The 18,540-nt window shown below is 36.4% G+C and overlaps 1 protein-coding gene across 4 annotated transcripts in view; it reads left to right on the plus strand.

Annotated features, from left to right (window-relative positions):
• The window catches only part of LOC135114293 (LIM domain kinase 1-like), a 267,522-nt gene that overhangs the window by 97,918 nt on the left and 151,064 nt on the right, over nt 1–18,540 (plus strand). For 3 of the 4 annotated variants that reach the window (XM_064030183.1, XM_064030185.1, XM_064030186.1), the window contains 4 exons: nt 2,996–3,025; nt 6,769–6,901; nt 7,080–7,188; nt 7,982–8,108. In XM_064030183.1, the coding sequence (XP_063886253.1) occupies nt 2,996–3,025; nt 6,769–6,901; nt 7,080–7,188; nt 7,982–8,108 (399 nt within the window). The remainder of the gene's footprint in view (nt 1–2,995; nt 3,026–6,768; nt 6,902–7,079; nt 7,189–7,981; nt 8,109–18,540) is intronic. The other variant, XM_064030184.1, reaches the window with a different exon arrangement.

Consider the following 18,540-nt stretch of genomic DNA (forward strand, 5'->3'; position numbering starts at 1 on the left):
CTACAGGGGCTGGGTCAAAACAAATCATTCAGTGAGGTAGGGCATCTCTTCCTGTACATATCCTTGCAATCTCAACTCTCAAAAAGAAAGGGGGTGAGGTAAATAACCATATTTGCTGGCACATTAGATGTATTTTTTTTCTTAAAAAAAAAAAAAAAAAAAATCTATCAATTACTGTGTGTGGCCATAGAACAGATGCCTGCAAGCCTAGGCCTATAGGTGTGGAGTTGAAGCAGTAGTACACTAAGCACAAATATTGTTACTAATAATATTACTACTAATAAAATTTCTCTCTCTCTCTCACACACACACACACACACACACACACACACACCGTCTGAAATGTGACAGTGCTGTATCACACCATATTTGAGGACAAAATACACATACTTTTAGAGATTTTGGTGAAACTTTCACTGTTGCCTTTGACATATCAAAAGCTTTTGATAGAGTCTAGGACAAAGCTTTGATTTCCAAACTACCCTCCTATGGCTTCTATCCTTCTCTCTAACTTCATCTTAAGTTTTCATTCTGACCATTCTGTTGCTGCTGTGTTAGATGGTCATTTTTCTCCTCCTAAGTCTATTAACAGTGGTGTTCCCCATGGTTCTGTCTTGTCAGCTATTCTCTTCCTAACATTCATTAATGATTTTCTAATGCAAACTTCTTGCCCTCTCCACTCCTACACTGATGATACCACCTTGCACTTTTCCACACCTTTTTGTAGACGTCCAACATTTCAGGAAGTAAACAGCTCACACAGGGAAACCACAGAATGCGTGACTTCTGATCTCCTTAACATCTCTAGTTGGGGCATAGCAAACTTAGTAATGTTCAATGCCTCAAAAACTCAATTCTTCCATCTATCAACTTGACACAACCTTGCAGATATCTACCCCCCCTCTTCAATGACACTCAACTGTCCCTTTTTCTATACTGAACATCCTTGCTCTGTCCTTTACTTATAATCTAAACAGGAAATTTTACTTCTGATCCTGCTAATGGCATGCCTTCCCTCCTCCTGTGGCCTCTCTGCACAAGACTTTCTTCTTTCTCTCATTCCTACTCTGTCCTCCTCTCTAATGCAAGAATTAACCAGTATTCTCAGTCATTCATCCCTTTCTCTGGTAAACTCTGGAACTCCCTGCCTGGTTCTATATTTCCTCCTTCCTATAACTTGAACTCTTTCAAGAGGGAGGTTTCAAGACACTTATCTTCTTTTTTATTTATTTATTTATTTTTATTTATTTATTTATTTATTTTTCTATTTTTCATATCTGTGGGAACTGGCATTAACTTGGTCTTTCTTTTTTATTAAAAAAAATTTTGCCCTTGGCCAGTGGTTGGCCCTCTTACATAAAACACACATACACACTATACAATTTTTTTTAATAAATTTATGCAGAAGATGCATCAAATATGCAATGCCATTGTATCTAAGACTGTGCAAGTGTGTGTGTTTTGTCTTCACACTCAGTGGGGTGCATCGGTGCAGCACTATTGTATCTAAGACTGTGTGAGTGTGTGTGTTTTGTCCTCATATCTGGCGTGACACAGCAATGCAGTGCCACCATATCTAAAGCTGCGAGTGTGTGTGTGTTTTATCTTCACATTCAGTGTGATGCAACTGTGAAGAGGTTCAGCAGCATTGCATCAGCCACAGTAGTGTTTGTTTGTGTGTTTTTTTTACAATGCACCAGCACTGTCAATGGCCTTCCTCTCCCACTCTCTTGTATGCAAGCCAGTGTGACTAATATTGTGGCTAACAAGCACATAAGCAATTTTTATGTTCAGGTATGTGAATTGTACATGAAAATATGTATAGCATACAGTGGAACCTTGGTTGCCAAAGACTTCCCTTTTCAAACAAATCGGCTTTTGAACAAAATTTTGAACTTGTAGTTGCTTTGGTTGCCGTATCATAATTTAGTTCTCAAACAAAGTTACTCAATTTCAAATACCAAAAGACAAAGCAAAAGCTGTTGTTTATTAGTAATTTATAGTTTCTATAAATATTTCCTTAATATTTATGTATTTGGGGGAAACACAGTGGGCAAGACAGTAATTCAGTCTGAAATAAGTTAAATGTGATCCTGTTGGAGAGCGATGTAAACAAACAGTTTTCAGCACTCAGGAATAATTCTGAGCCACCTGTAGCTCTCTTGATGATCCATGTCATCACTACTGCACAACTGCATTTCCCCAGTAGCTTTTCCTAGCACCAAGATGTCTAAGTGTTATGATCACTCAGTTTGGCAGTAAGTGGGTTGCTCTTCTCTATGTCACTTTGTAAGGCTTCCTTCACTAGATAGGTGACAAAGAGAATAGCTGCATGGTCAAAATGATATCTTCTAATAAGTTCTGTGTCACAAAGTTCATTCAGTACATCCTTTCTGATGATAGATAATTTCTGAGCTGGTGATGTTGTGGCATCATCTGTCATAAACTGCTAAGAAAGAGTGGACGAATGTTTGCGAATGGATTAATCTATTTTGCATTGATTCGTATGGGGAAAATAGTTTTAGTTTCTGAACATTTCGCATTTTAAATGGCATTTAGGAATGAATTTAGTTTGAGAACTGAGGTTCCACTGTATGTATATTTGTTTTTACTATTTGTTATGCCAATAGTAGGAATGTATGACCCATATGCCACAAAAAGGCAAAACTTGGGGAGACAATATATGTAAGTTGGGAGGGTAAGAATTTAGGATTCAGCACAAAACATGAGGATTATGAAACACATATACTGTGTTGCTCAGGGGGTACTATATAATGCATAAATTGTAATAACTTACTAATAGTTAATTTTGGTCAATTCCCATATTAATTTGTTTATGGTAATACATTTGTTATTCAAAATAAAAATCCATAATTATATATAATGACTATGTCAGTTTACATGTATGTAGAAGATAATGATTTGAGAAAAGGTTGTGATGAAAAGTGTAAAAGCAGTCTACAGGAAGAGGTTAATAATACTGTTTATATTTCAGCATTCCATCTCTCAAAGAAAGGTTGAAACAGTGAGTATGTTGGTGACCATTTGTGATGCACAATTTTTTTCTCTTGGCCTGCACTGTATGTAGTGTTGCTACATATAAAAATTATTCTAGTATGTTCTTTACATATTATTCTGCTTTGATGTTATATCTTAATTTGTTGACGTGGATACATCAGTTATTTTTGTGCATTTATTTTTTCTTTGAGGGTAAGTTTCCTCTTGTAAGTATGCACCCATAAGTAGCTGAAATCTTGATGTCTTTCACTGCATGAATCCTTCACCAACTTTCAGATAGATTTTTCTTAGATAGGCTGGTCTGTGGGGAAACAGATCTTGCAAATAAATAAAAGCATTAGTGCAGCTACATAAAACATTTTTATTTCTGACATTTTGGCTCCTGAACTTACCAACATCCTGTCAGTCTGCCCTCTTTATATCTTTTGAATAATTTTTAGATCTCTTGTTTTATCTTTACATATAGCCTTCACATGCTGTTATTTGTCCACATCTCTTGATAATGACATAGTCTCTATGCTGAAACATTGGAAATAAAGAAGTTTTATGTAGTTACGTTGGTGCTTTTATTAATCTGCAAGATTTTTCATTCTTTCTTTTTTCAAACTGTCAAACTGTTTCCATAAAATCTCTGCTTCTGACTGTTTCACAGATGCATGAATTGTCCTTAAATTCAACTTTCTTTTTCCAGGGGATCTACTGAACATTGTGGTAGGACAGACATATGACCATAGTTCATCTAGGGTTTACAATACGGTATGCAAGTTAATGCACTGGTCAAGGGCATGGTACATGCTTGTGAGGGTGCCACTAGTAAATTGTTTTGTTTGCAGCTTGTAGTATGGCTGATATATATATATATATATATATATATATATATATATATATATATATATATATATATATATATATATATATATATATATATATATATATATATATACGTACAGTGGAACCTTGATTCTAGAACTTAATTTGTTCCTGAATGCCTTTCGAAATCTGAGGTGTTTGAAAACTGAAACCATTTTCCCCTATAGGAATCAGTGTAAAATGGATTAATCTGTTCCCAGACAACAATCTACTGTGTCTTAGAAGCTTATGACAGATGCTCCCACAGCCAAGATGGCTGCTTAACAACATCTTCAGCTCACAAATTATTAATCCAGAAAGGGTGTACTGAATCAACTTAGTGACAGATAACTCATCAGAAGGTACTGCTTAGACCGTGCAGGTATTCTCTTTGTCACCGATTTAATGAGGGAAGCCTTATAGAAGGACACAGAAAGGAGTAACTCACTCACCGCCAATATAAAGGTCATCATGAAACTTAGACATTTTGCTGTTGAGAAAAGCTATTGGAAAAATGCAGTTGTGCAGTAGTGATGGCATTGGAAGTCAATGAGAGGACCACAGGTGGCTAGGGATAACTCCTGAATGCCAAGAACTGTTTGTTTACATCAAGGCTTTTCAGTGGGATCACATTTACCTTATTTCAAAGATTGAATTACTGTCTTACACTGTGTTTCTTCTCCAAATATATAAAAACAAAGTAAATATTTATACAAATTATAAGTTAGTAATAAATGGCAACTTTTGTTATGTCTTTTTAACATTTGAAATCATGTAACTGTTCTAGAACCAAATTACAATACCACAACTGAAGCAATAATGAGTTCAAAATTTTGTTTGTAAATAATTTGTTTGAAAAGGAATGCATTCAGTAACCGAGGTTCTACTGTGTGTGTGTGTGCGTGTGTGTGTGTGTATGTATATATATATATATATATATATATATATATATATATATATATATATATATATATATATATATATATATATATATATATATATATATATATATATATATATATATATATATATATATATATATATATATATTACATTGCTATTTCAAGTTGCAGTAGTCTTGGTCTTCTTGAGATTTTCTATTTGGTTTTAAATTTTGTTTGTTTGTTTTTCTTTGGATTTATATATTTGTATCTAGATAAAATATATTTCTATTTTTTTTTTTTTTTTTTAATAACAAGTGACAACAATTCAACCTTAAAATGCATTTAAACACTTTAAATATTAAGGATGGTTTAATGACTCTGTTTTGCTTACACATTACAGACTTTATGCATATGCATATGATGAGCATGAAATGTTTCATTTATTAGTTGCCAAAGTGGTTATAATGCTGGAAAAGATCAATCTGCTATATTTTTGTAATTTTCAAGATGTCAATCAAAGGTTGAGTACCTTATTACATCAAAATAATTTAAAAATATAAAAGAAATGTTATAGGTGTGTTTGGGATACTTAAAAAAAAAGTTGTTAGACAAAAAAAATAACATGTAAGTGATTATATAACTAAATGATTGTAGTCACTGATAACTCACAGCAGATCAAGCCTTAATTTCAGTGTGAAAATGTTGTGATTTGCTTTATTTATATATTTTCTCTCATTCTATTTATACAACTAGCCTTCTGCACAAGAAGAATATTGGCTATTTAGATAATGGAGTTGAAAAACATTAATTTACAAGGTTAAAGAAAGTATCTGGTGCAGTTGCAATATGAGAGCTCATTACCTTAAAGACATTGACAGAAATGTTGGATATTCACATGATTATATTATGCCATTGCAAGAATCATTATAGTTGTCATGAGTAGTTTTGAAAGGCAGGTAATCCCCAGACCTTTCCTAACAAAGACATTACTCAACAGATACGGGTTTTGTTCAAGAACAAATGTACAGTTAAGTGTGGATTTGAATTACCTTGATATGTCATGATAGTTAATGTAAGATGAGGCTTTACAGGCCTTCCCAGGATATCCTTTGTGCTGTGGTAAGAGCTTTGGCATTATAATAGTGTTTTGTCTAAACTTGCATTGTTTGTTTATATGTGGGAACAATCCTGGTTATATTTATTGTTTTTTGTACCTTATAGAGATTGGTTATAGATGATATCTCTTCTTTGGATATGTTTCTTATTTTTTCCCATTATACCATTGACCCTTAAAAGAGATAAAAAAGGGATAGAGTAGAACCCAACCAAGGAACAAAGAGAGACACAGCCTTCTTCTTTCTAGTCAATGAGATAACTGACACCTGTTTGGGGTTCTTCACTCTCTCACATCTTAGATGTTGATGCATGTCTGTGTCCAGCTAGGTCAGCATTACGGGATATGAAATGATGTGCCCTATTGCTTAATATGTAGCCCCTCCCCTGCATTGAGTACAATAGGTGGAGAATGTGATTACAATATACAGTAAGGGATTATGAAGTTATGTTATATATCATCATATTTCTTTCCTTCATATATTTTTTTTGCTGTTATTTATTTATCTATTTACATATTATTTTTTTTAACAATTCTGTTGGGAATATTATGCATGTGATCATTAGATTTTCAAATTTGTTTATAATAAAATATTCACCTAAGTTTATATATATATATATATATATATATATATATATATATATATATATATATATATATATATATATATATATATATATATATATATATATATATATATATTCAATTTATATTTTGTTTAGGCCATTATTAAATGAACTTTTAAATTTATGATATGTGTAAATATATAATTATCAAACCACAAATTCTCAAGACTACTGTTTTTCATTAAAACATCTTAATATATTTTCTGTATAGCTTGGTGTCTTCATAGCTTGTGATTTAAGTTGCTGAATATAATATGCTTTTTGTCTACATTTTCAGGCTAGATTCAGCAGCAGACCTTATGTCCCTCCATGTTGGTGATAGGATTCTGGAAGTCAATGGCCGACCTGTAGAAGATCATTGTATTGAGGACATTGAGAATCTAATTTCTTGCTCACGTGATGCATTGCAGGTGGGCAAATACAACACATTTGTTAGGCTTCTCACACATCCCATGATTTTTCATGTTAATTTCACATTCATAAAGTGTTTATTTAGTTTATGTATGATTATTGTATAAAAACATTATGTATCAACTTCAGTATTGGTATTAAAATTTTATCATAACCAAAGATTCTTATAATTTTCAGCTGACTATAGAGCATGATCCAGAGGAAGTTTCAACAAGGAGGCAAAGTTTTCCTTTTGTATCATCTTGTCGGAATGCCACTCCACTGCATGACCAGCAACAGAAAGAAGGCAAGTTATGATGACTTGTAATCTCAGACTACTTGGCTCCATATACCTCTCACAAGGAAATGCTCTAATTCATATAGTGAGAATACTGGTATGGTGTATATACAAATTACAATATTAACAGTCTCAGGTCTGATTATCTTTTGGGAAATGTTTTCCTTCAAGTGTGACATTTTCATTGTTGAGATTCATGCATTTCAAACCACTGGCAGTAATCTTTTTTTCTGTTTCCTCATATTTTCTGTTCTCTTTATTTTCAAACCAGTCTTATGTGTACACAACTGTATTACTTGCCTTCTTGCCCTGAGTTTTGAATCTTCATAATTTTTCACCATCTGGCTAAGGTTTAATTGCCACACTTTTAAGATTTATTTGTGCTATGTACTCACTTAACTCTTCTGGCTATATAAAATTCCTTGACTATTTGACTTAGTAGATGAAGCTTATCTTTGCTCACTTTCTTCTTTCAGAGATCTTTGTAATTCAGGATTTCATTTTCACCATCATCTTTGACTATCAGTCTTTTACTGATAAACATAAATGTTCTCAGTGCACATGAAGCAATCTTAAAGTTAGACACTGGCCTAATTTATTAAAAATTGATAGTAAATAATAAAATTCTTATATAAGAAATAAAGTGACTAAGATTATAAATGGAATGTTTGTAATCTGTTTCTGTAAAATGACATGTAAGTTGTTCCTGAAAAGCATTTTCAGATCTAAATTTATTATTTAGCTATTGAATATTAAAAATTGGATTTGGTTTTCTGATATTGATATTCCATATAACAAACAGGACTAAGAGAACGTCTTTTCAAGCGTCGGGATGAAGGTTATGTTTCTGGCACCCAACGGAGCCGTCAACTTAGACGAGGCCGAGGATGTAAAGAGAGGGCATCTTCACTTCCAAAGTTGTTAGATAAGTAAGTTAAGTACTTAAAAGAGGTTGTTAGTCATTTAGAAATGTAAAATAAGGAACATTGTGTATATGAATTCCCCTCTTGAGTTTCGCGCTGCTCTGACAAGTATCAGTCACATTTACCTACCATCGGCATCACACATATACACATAGTAAACCCTGCCTAAGTTGGAGGTGTATACTACCACAACTCCAGCATCATGACAAGCCCCACATTGTACACATCCATGCATTATGGAACCAATCGTGGATGTTACAATTGCGGACAATGTAATTGCTGAAGAAACAAGTGTAGATTTGACCATCAACTAAAGTGTCGACTGTGTCACCAGCTTGGGCACAAGCAGAGGTTATGCAAAGAAGGCAAAGCCAGAAACGATGATGCATATAAAGGAAATAAATAAAAAATTGACCATGTTAATGTGCAAAGCCTTATAGCAAATAAAGGTGAAATATCTGTTTTACTTAATGAATGGAAAACTGAGATTTTTATGTGTTGCTGAGACATGGCTCATTAATGATGTTTTAGATCACTACATTTTGATACCTAATTACATTGTGCACAGATATGCCAAAGGCAGGGGTGGAGGAGTGTATATATATGTCAAAGCCATGTTTACTGTGACCCCAATCGATGTAACTATTAAAAAACCAGAGGAGGTGGAGGATCCATGGTTAACAGTGCAGCACTGCAAGCTGCCTTCTGTGATAAATGGAATGCTTGTACCATCACCCATATTTTGGCCCACACACTTGATTATATGACAGAAGTTTTTAATTTTATGACACTACTACTCGTATATGCAATAAGACTCTTTATGTCCTTGGTGATTTTAACTGTAATCTTTTATCTTGTAGTAGTAAAATAGGACAAATTATTCCTAATGCTTAATTGACTCAGTTAATTGACAAACATATGAGAACTATATCCCACTGAAACATTACTTAACATCATTGTAACAAATAAGCCTGAGTTAGCCATTCATCATGTTATTCCATGTCCTGTTGCTGATCATGACCTTATAACTCTTACTCTAGATATAAGTAAACCAAAAGTGGCACACTAATGTTAAAACTTTTTGTCAGATGCATGGCTACTCTGCTAATACATTAATAGAAAACCACACACTAAATATGATTTTTGACACTGATAATAATAATGTTGACAGTGAAGTACCGCATTTGATGGCATATATGATGCTGAGAAAAATCACTCTGCATTCTGTATGCGAATGTGAGGCCTCCTGTAGATTTAATTTTGAAATATCCTTCACCTGTACACCCAAAGATTTACACCATCGTATTACAGGCAAGGGTGCTATATCATATTTTTCAACCATAATATGATGTAAGGAAATGTTGAAAATGAAAACACAGCCCTGTTCAGTGACACACCAAGTGTGTTGACATATCGGCAGCTGGGCTGCATTCTTTGCCTTGCCTCCTTGACCAGGCCACTACCTGTTTTATTACTGCAATCATGTAGGATATTTTTACTTTTGTGATTGTTTGCTTTTTGTTCAGCTGTACAGCTAGCTTGCTTTAAACATTACATGCTTAAATATATATATATATATATATATATATATATATATATATATATATATATATATATATATATATATATATATATATATTCCTGAATATGCCCTACTGAAATGGGGGTGCATCTTGTATTTATATGCCTGTGCATCTTATATACCATCAAATATGGTATATTACATGAGTTTTTTTCTTTAATGTCTTGTGCAACTTTAGTCACAAAAGAAGTCAGAAGGCCTTTTGCACCCTGGATCATAGAGGACCTAAAATCTCTAATGCAGTAAAGAGACTGTGCACAGAAAGATAGAAAAAATATTAGGTTACAAGCCCACGCTTAAAAGAAGAAGGGAGAAAATTGATTTGCCATACCAAATTACAGTACTATAGCAATAGATCAGAAAACAGTAAAGGTAGCAGTAGGGATATGTGGATATGCTCAGAGAACTGGTTCCTGTTTCTAAAAAAAGAACATTGCTAAGCTACCGGTAAATGAGATAATGACGTTGAATGTATAAAACGTAAGGCTAATAGTTTTAATGATTTCTTTGTCAATGTAGGAAAAAGCACCTTTGTAACGTTTCAGCATAGTCTTGACAATAGTAATGAGGTATCCCGCCCCTCATTCCAGTAATTTTAAAGACATATTTTGACCTGAACCCACTATGTGAGTAACCAAGACACTCATAAAACATATGAAGAACACCGATTCCCATGGGTGTGACAATATCTCCCTCCACTTTATTAAAGACTCCCTTCCTGTGATCACAACATACTTAACTTGTATTATAAATGCTTCAGTAGTGACAGGAATTCTTCCCACATTATGGAAATGTTCTATTATTCAACTCTGGTGACCAAAACGAGCCTCACAGTTACTGGCCTGTATCTCTCTTGCCAATATTTTCCAAGATACTTGAAAAAGTGGGTCACAGCTCACCAAGTATTTAGAGACAAACATTATTCTCAGTAAAGCTCAGCATGGTTTTAGGTCTATCATGTCTACCAACACTGCTCTCCTAACACTATCTAATGAACTGTATACTAGCAGACATGCACGAAAGGTTTCTTGATTACTCTATGTGACTTAACCAAAGCTTTTGACAGTGTGAGTCACGAACTGTTAATCAATAAGTGTTATGTACTTAACATTGACTCATTCTAGTTTCAAAAGTATTTAAGTGACTGAACACAATCTGTGTGTATGAAAAATTGTACCTCTGACAGAACTAATATTAGTTATGGTATTACTCAAGGATTTGTACTAGGTCCTATTTTATTCATTATTTATGTCAGTGATCTCTCATCCTTTTTCTCTAACTATGAAGTCATACAATATGCTGACAACACCTAATTCATTCATAATGGAAATATTAATGATGTTAAAGATCTAATCTTTAAAAGTGAACAATGCATTAATAAGGCAAAAATGTATTTTAACAGAAATAGCTTACTGTTAAATGCCCAGAAAACCCAATTTATGTGTATTGCCAGTAGAGTACTTTTGTCACATGCTCCTCCTGACACACACACATTCAAGTAGATAATAGCAATGTCATACCTAGTAATTCTTTAAGGAACTTGGGCAGAACTTTTGACAAGCACTTAATGTTTGAAAGATATATTAACATATTAAATGGGAGGATCTATGGCACTTTAATGTATATTAACAGATTAAAAGACAATTTCAAGAAAAGCACTAGAATTACTGTGATTGAGTCACTAGTCTCAAACATCATTAATTATGTCATAAGTATATGGGGGACCATCATTGCAACTCAAATACATTATGTTCATAAGTTACAAAACTTTGAAGCAAAGGTTGCACACTTGGTAGCACACCCAAATGTGAACACATCACACCATACCTGAAGTAGCTGGGATGGATAAAGATAAATGAGAAATACTATTATGAAGTAGGAGTAATAGTTTTCAAGATCATAAGTTATCACCATACTGGCTGTTTCACCTGCCTACAGTAGGTATCATGAATGCACACCTTGTTAACATATGACAACAAAACTATTTATATATATACTTAAATGTAACACCTGCTTGGGAATGAAGTTGCTTTTAGCATCTGGCCCCTAGTTCTGGAACAGCCTTCCCAGTAACATAAAAGATATACTGTTTCCTTATCTACTTTTAAAACTCATTTAGCCAGATACTATGCAATAAATTTTGAGTGTAGTTTTTAGGATCCCTGATTTTAGCTTGAAATATTTAATTTTACATTTATAGTAATTTTAATGCTTTAGTTTTTTTACAAATGTTTTTAATGGATACAGTCACATTTTACCATAATCTGCCCATGCCATTATGCTTTGCTTTGTATTATATGTGACATAAACAGTTTTAATAATGAAAATAAAAATTCTCTCTCTCTCTCTCTCTCTCTCTCTCTATGAAAGTGAGAACAATCCTGAGGATTGCTAAGTAGAATCAGTCGTAAATGAAAATGAATTATATGAGAGTGAGAAAGAGTGAGAAAAGATTAATTAAAAATGACACATAACGAATGAGGGGGAGAGAAGGAGTGAGAAAAGATGAAACAGAAATAGCATATAATGAATGAGGGGGAGAGACAGCAATGTATTATCCCCTTGTTCCTTATCTCTGACAGATGAGGGGGAGGGTAGGTGACAGGGAGGGAGGTTTGAGAAAAGGCAAAAGAGGAAGGGAGAGGAAAGGTAAAAGTGGAGGAAGGGCAATAGCCTGGGAAGGAGAGTACATGGGGCAAAGAAATGGAGGAAGGGTGAAGGAAGAGGATGGGAGGATGGGGAGAAAGTAAAAAGATGGGTGAGATTGGGGATGGGGCACAGAAGGGAAAGAGAGGGAAGGGGGAGGAAGAGAAGGGGGAGGAGGAGAGGAAGGGGAAGGGAGGAAAGGGGAAAAGAGAGAGAGAGAGAGAGAGAGAGAGAACACACACACACACACACACACACACACACACACACACACACACACACACACACACACACACACACACACACACACACACACACACATATGGTTTGAGATGTGGTTATTGCACAACTACAGCACTGCATCACACCAGATGTGAGGAGAAAATACACACACACCCACACACTCACACCCACACCCACGCACACACGCACAAAAGAGGAAGTGGATTTGGGAGTAGCAGTTACTGAAAAATTTGACTCCGTACAGACACATTGATAAAATTACTGGAGAGACGATGAGTTTGTTGAAAAGAATAAGAATGGCATTCTCATATTTAGATGAAGGAATGATAGAAAAGTTGTTGATTTCCATAATAAGACCAAGATTGGAATATGTGGCAGTGGTGTGGTCTCTTCATACAAAGAGGAATATTATAAAATTAGAAAGAGTACAAAGAGCAGTCATTAAGATGGTTCTGGAGTTGAGTAAATTGACCTATGAAGAGAGATTAAGAATGTTGGAAATTCCTACCCTTGAAAATAGGAGAGAGAGAGAGAGGAGATTTAATAAACGTCTATTGAATGATAAATAGTATGGAAAATGTGGACAAAGAAGGTTTTATGAATTTAGACACAGAGTGCAAGGGGACACAATAAGAAGTTGAAGAAGGTGTAGAAGAGACATTAAGAAGTATAGTTTTCCTCACAGAAGTGTGAATAAATGAAGTGAACTCAGTGAAGATGATGTAAATGCCAAAACTGTCAGTGCTTTTAAGACCAAACCAGATAGATATAGAGACGGGATACTATGAGATTACTCCCCTCCCTTAAACCACAACTAGGTAAATAAAACTAGGTAAATACACACACACACACACACACACATTTGTGCCCTGTACAATACAGCTTGGTAAATACACACACACACACACACACAAAGTTCTACTGGAAAGTCAGGGACATGAGGTTGATAAAATGGATGATTAGAAAAAAAGTGTGGAGTGAGAAACTGAAGATTGGTTATACTAACATGAATGGGTTACTTTCAGTACTGGAACTTTTCAGTAGTGGAACTAAATGACTACTTAAGAGACTATGGTCCTGATGTGATGAAAATTACTGAAATGAAGCTAAGTGACAACATTGAAGTGAATAATTTGGGTGAAGGGAAGTACAATGTATGGCTGAGAAACAAGTGAAAAATAAGGAGGTGGAGTAATGATTTTGGTGAGAAAGGATTTATTGGCTCATGAGACTAATTATAATTATGAACTGGTTGAAGCGATTAAAGTTGAAGTGGTGTGTAAAGAAGGTGGAAAAAGAGACTTTGCAGTGGTATATGTTCCTCCTAAAGTAAATTTCTGGGGGATTGTGAAATGCAAGGCTAAATTGGAGGATACACAAAGATGTGTGGAAGACATGATGGCAAGCAGAAACAATCTAATGATTGTGGGAGATTTCAACTGCAAGGAGGTTAGATGAGAAGAGTGGTCGGTGGATGGGAGTGATGAGTCTTGGGGAGGAGAGTTGTTAAGGTGTCCAATAGGTAAAAGTGATCCTGTGATGGTGGAGTGTACATTGAAAGTAGGAGGAAAGATACAATACAGTGAGTACCACAGAATAGGAAGATTCACCTATAGAAATTGAGGAATTACTTTGAGCAAATGGACTGGAATCAATTTGTAAGTGTTTGATAAGGTGCCCTACAAAAGACTGGTTTGGAAATTAGAAATGTTTGGTGGGCTGAGAGAAACACTCCTGTGTTGGACTTTCTGATAAGAAGAGAAATAAGAAGTGGTCAAAGATAGGAAGTCATCATGGAGAGAGGTAATTAGTGGTGTCCTGCAGGGGTTGGTATTAGCACCAATTATGTTTGCTATCTATGTGAATGATATGATGGAAGGGATGAATAGCTACATCAGTCTATTTGCTGATGATGCAAATGTGATGAGAAAAGTAGAGAGGACAGAGGATTGTCAAGCTCTACAGGAAGATTTGAGTGTGATTTGTGATTGGAGTGGCACATTGAAAATGGAGTTTAATGTAAAAAATGTGGAGTGTTAGAGTTTTGGCATAGTTGTGTGAGGTCAGTCTTCAGTTATAAATTAGGTAATGAGGAAATAAAAGTGAAGAGTGAAGAGAAAGACCTTGTAATTATTGGTAGTGATAAGCTGTCCCCAGAGGTACATGTAAGGAGGAAGACAGGGGAAGCATATAAGTAGACACCTGCCGAAACAATGATTACTCCCAGTGTAGTGTGGTCTAAAGCACTGTTCAGGGGGTGCTGTGAACTTATCATTAAACCCAGCTGTGACCCCACGGAACGTTTCCCTTTGTGTCTCACAACACAAGGGGGCAGTCACAGCCTGCCCTCTAAAGACAACTCTCTTCCTCCACACAAAACTACAAGCACCTAATAACACACACACCCTTCACTCAAAAATTTCAAAATAATCATGGCGACTCCTACACCAGCCTCGGAGTCCCCATCTGGGGAGGGTACCATAAATGTCCCCAGGTCGGACTGCCTTTCTGTCGATGACCCTAAATGTCTTGACACCCCCCTCAACTTTTTCTTCATTAACTTATGCAACATTCATGGTCTAAGATCTAATTTTCAATCTGTAGAACACCACCTCTCCTCTTTTAAACCTCATCTTCTTTTCCTCTCTGAAACTCAGGTGTCTGAGGCAACTGACAGTAGCCCCTTTTCTGTTCCTTCCTACTTTCTCTATCCTCATTTTTGATCCAAAGCTGGATGTTGCATTTATGTGCACAATGACTTAACCTGCTCTCGTGCCTACGCTCTTGAATCTTCTGAGTTTTCCACCATCTGGCTACGACTACAGAGTCACTCTCAAACTAAATTTATCTGTGCTGTATACCTCTCACCTAACTCCTCTGACTATAAGAAATTCTTTGACTACTTAACTTCGCAAGTGGAGCACATTCTGACCCTCTTCCCTTTTGCTCCCTTTTGCAGAGATCTCCATTCTTGGAGACTTCAGTGTTCACCACCTGCTTTGGCTTTCCTCTCCCTTCACTGACCATCCTGGTGAACTAGCCTACAACTTTGCTATCCTCCACCACCTAGAGCAATTGGTGCAACACCCTACTTGTATTCCTGACTGTCTTGGAGATACGCCCGACATTCTTGATCTTTTCCTGAGCTCTAATCCTTCTGCTTATGCTGTCACCCTTTCTTCTCTGTTGGACTCCTCTGATCACAGTTTCGTATCTGTATCTTGTCCTGTCGCTCCAATCCCTCCTCAGGATCCCCCTAAGCGAAGGTGCCTCTGGCGTTTTGCCTCTGCTAGTTGGGGGGACCTGAGGAGGTATTTTGCTGATTTTCCTTGAAATGACTGCTGCTTCCATGTCAGAGACCTCTCTTTGTGTGCTGAGCACACAGGTGATAGTGTCTGGCATGGAGGCATACATTCCTCATTCTTTTTCTCGACCTAAACCTTCCAAACCTTGGTTTAACACAGCTTGTTCTCGTGTTGTACACAAAAGGTACTTAAGCCTTCCATCACCAGAATCTAATGCACTTTATATTTCTGCCCGGAACCATGCCAAGTCTGTTCTCCAACTAGCCAAAAACTCCTTCATTAACAGAAAGTGTCAAAACCTTTCAAGATCTAACTCCCCTCATGACTTCTGGCATCTAGCTAAAAATATCTCCAATAATTTTGCTTCTTTCCCTCCTTTATTTCAACCAGATGGCACCACTGCTATCACATCTATTTTTAAAGCTGAACTCTTGGCTCAAACCTTTGTTAAAAACTCTACCTTGGACGATTCTGGGGTTGTTCCTCCCTCTCCTCCACCCTCTGACTACTTCATGCTACTTATTAAAATTCTTTGCAATGATGTTTTCCATGCCCTTGCTGGCCTAAACCCTCGGAAGGCTTATGGACCTGATGGGGTCCCTCCTATTGTTCTCCGAAACTGTGTCTCCGTGCTTGTACCTTGCCTAGTCAAACTCTTTCAGCTCTGTCTGTCAACATCTACCTTTCCTTTTTGCTGGAAGTTTGCCTACATTCAGCCTGTTCCTAAAAAGGGTGACCGTTCTAATCCCTCAAACTACCGTCCTATTGCTTTAATTTCCTGCCTATCTAAAGTTTTTTAATCTATCCTCAACAGGAAGATTCTTAAACATCTATCACTTCATTACCTTCTATCTGATCGCCAGTATGGGTTCCGTCAAGGCTGCTCTACTGGTGATCTTACTTTCCTTACTGAGTCTTGGTCATCCTCTTTTAGAGATTTTGGTGAAACTTTTGCTGTTGCCATGGACATATCAAAAACTTTTGATAGAGTCTGGCACAAAGCTTTGGTTTCCAAACTACCCTCCTACGGCTTCTATCCTTCTCTCTGTAACTTCATCTCAAGTGTCCTTTCTGACCGTTCTATTGCTGGTGTGGTAGACGGTCACTGTTCTTCTCCTAAATCTATTAACAGTGGTGTTCCTCAGGGTTCTGTCCTGTCACCCACTCTCTTATTATTCATTAAAGATCTTCTAAATCAAACTTCTTGTCCTATCCACTCCTACGCTGATGATACCACCCTGCACTTTTCCACATCTTTTCATAGATGTCCAACCCTTTAGGAGGTAAACATTTCACACAGGGAAGCCACAGAATGCTTGACTTCTGATCTTTCTAAAATTTCTGATTGGGGCAGAGCAAACTTGGTATTGTTCAATACCTCAAAAACTCAATTCCTCCATCTATCAACTCGACACAACCTTCCAGACAACTATCCCATCTTCTTCAGTGACACTCAACTGTCCCCCTCTTCTACACTGAACATCCTCAGTCTGTCCTTTCCTTATAATCTGAACTGGAAACTTCACATCTCATCTCTAGCTAAAACAGCTTCTATGAAGTTAGGCATTCTGAGACGTCTCCGCCAGTTTTTCTCACCCCCTCCAGCTGCTAACTCTATACAAGGGCCTTATCTGTCCATGTATGGAGTATGCTTCACATGTGTGGGGGGGTTCCACTCATACTGCTCTTCTAGACAGGGTGGAATCAAAAGCTTTTCGTCTCATCAACTCCTCTCCTCTAACTGATTGTCTTCAGCCTCTCTCTCAGTGCTGCAATGTTGCATCTCTAGCTGTCTTTTACCACTATTTTCATGCTAACTGCCCTTCTTATCTTGCTAACTGCATGCCTCCCCTCCTGCAGCCTTGCTGCACAAGACTTTCTTCTTTCTCTCACCCCTATTCTGTCCATCTCTCTAATGCAAGAGTTAACCAGTATTCTCAATCATTCATCCCTTCCTCTGGTAAACTCTGGAACTCCTTGCCTGCTTCTGTATTTCTACCTTCCTATGACTTGAATTCCTTCAAGAGGGAGGTTTCAAGACACTTATCCACTGCTTTGACCTTTTTATAGGACTGGCATTTCAGTGGGCATTTTTTTTTTTTATTGAATTTTTGTTGCCTTTGGACAGTGTCCCTCCTACATAAAAAAAAATCTGGTGAGAAACATTTATTTATTTATTTATTTATTTATTTACTTATTTTGTTAATTTATTTTTTTATGTAGGAGGGACATTGGCCAAGGGAAACAAAAATTCAATAAAAGAGCCACTAAGAAGCCAGTCCCAGAACAGGGTCCAAAGCAGTAGTCAAAAATTGAAGGATAAGTGTCTTGAAACCTCCCTCTTGAAGGAGTTTATGTCATAGGAAGGTGAAAATACAGAAGCAGGCAGGGAGTTCCAGAGTTTACCAGAGAAAGGGATGAATGACTGAGAATACTGGTTAACTCTTACATTAGAGAGGTGGACAGAATAGGGGTGAGAGAAAGAAGAAAGTCTTGTGCAGTGAGGAGAGATTTGCAGTTAGCAAGATCAGAAGAGCAGTTAGCATGGAAATAGCAGTAGAAGATAGCTAGAGATGCAACACTGTGGTGATGAGAGAGAGAGGCTGAAGAAATTCAGTTAGAGAATGAAAAGCTTTTGATTCCACCCTGTCTAGAAGAACAG

The sequence above is a fragment of the Scylla paramamosain genome, chromosome 27 (assembly GCF_035594125.1).
Source record: "Scylla paramamosain isolate STU-SP2022 chromosome 27, ASM3559412v1, whole genome shotgun sequence".
NCBI lineage: Eukaryota > Metazoa > Arthropoda > Malacostraca > Decapoda > Portunidae > Scylla > Scylla paramamosain.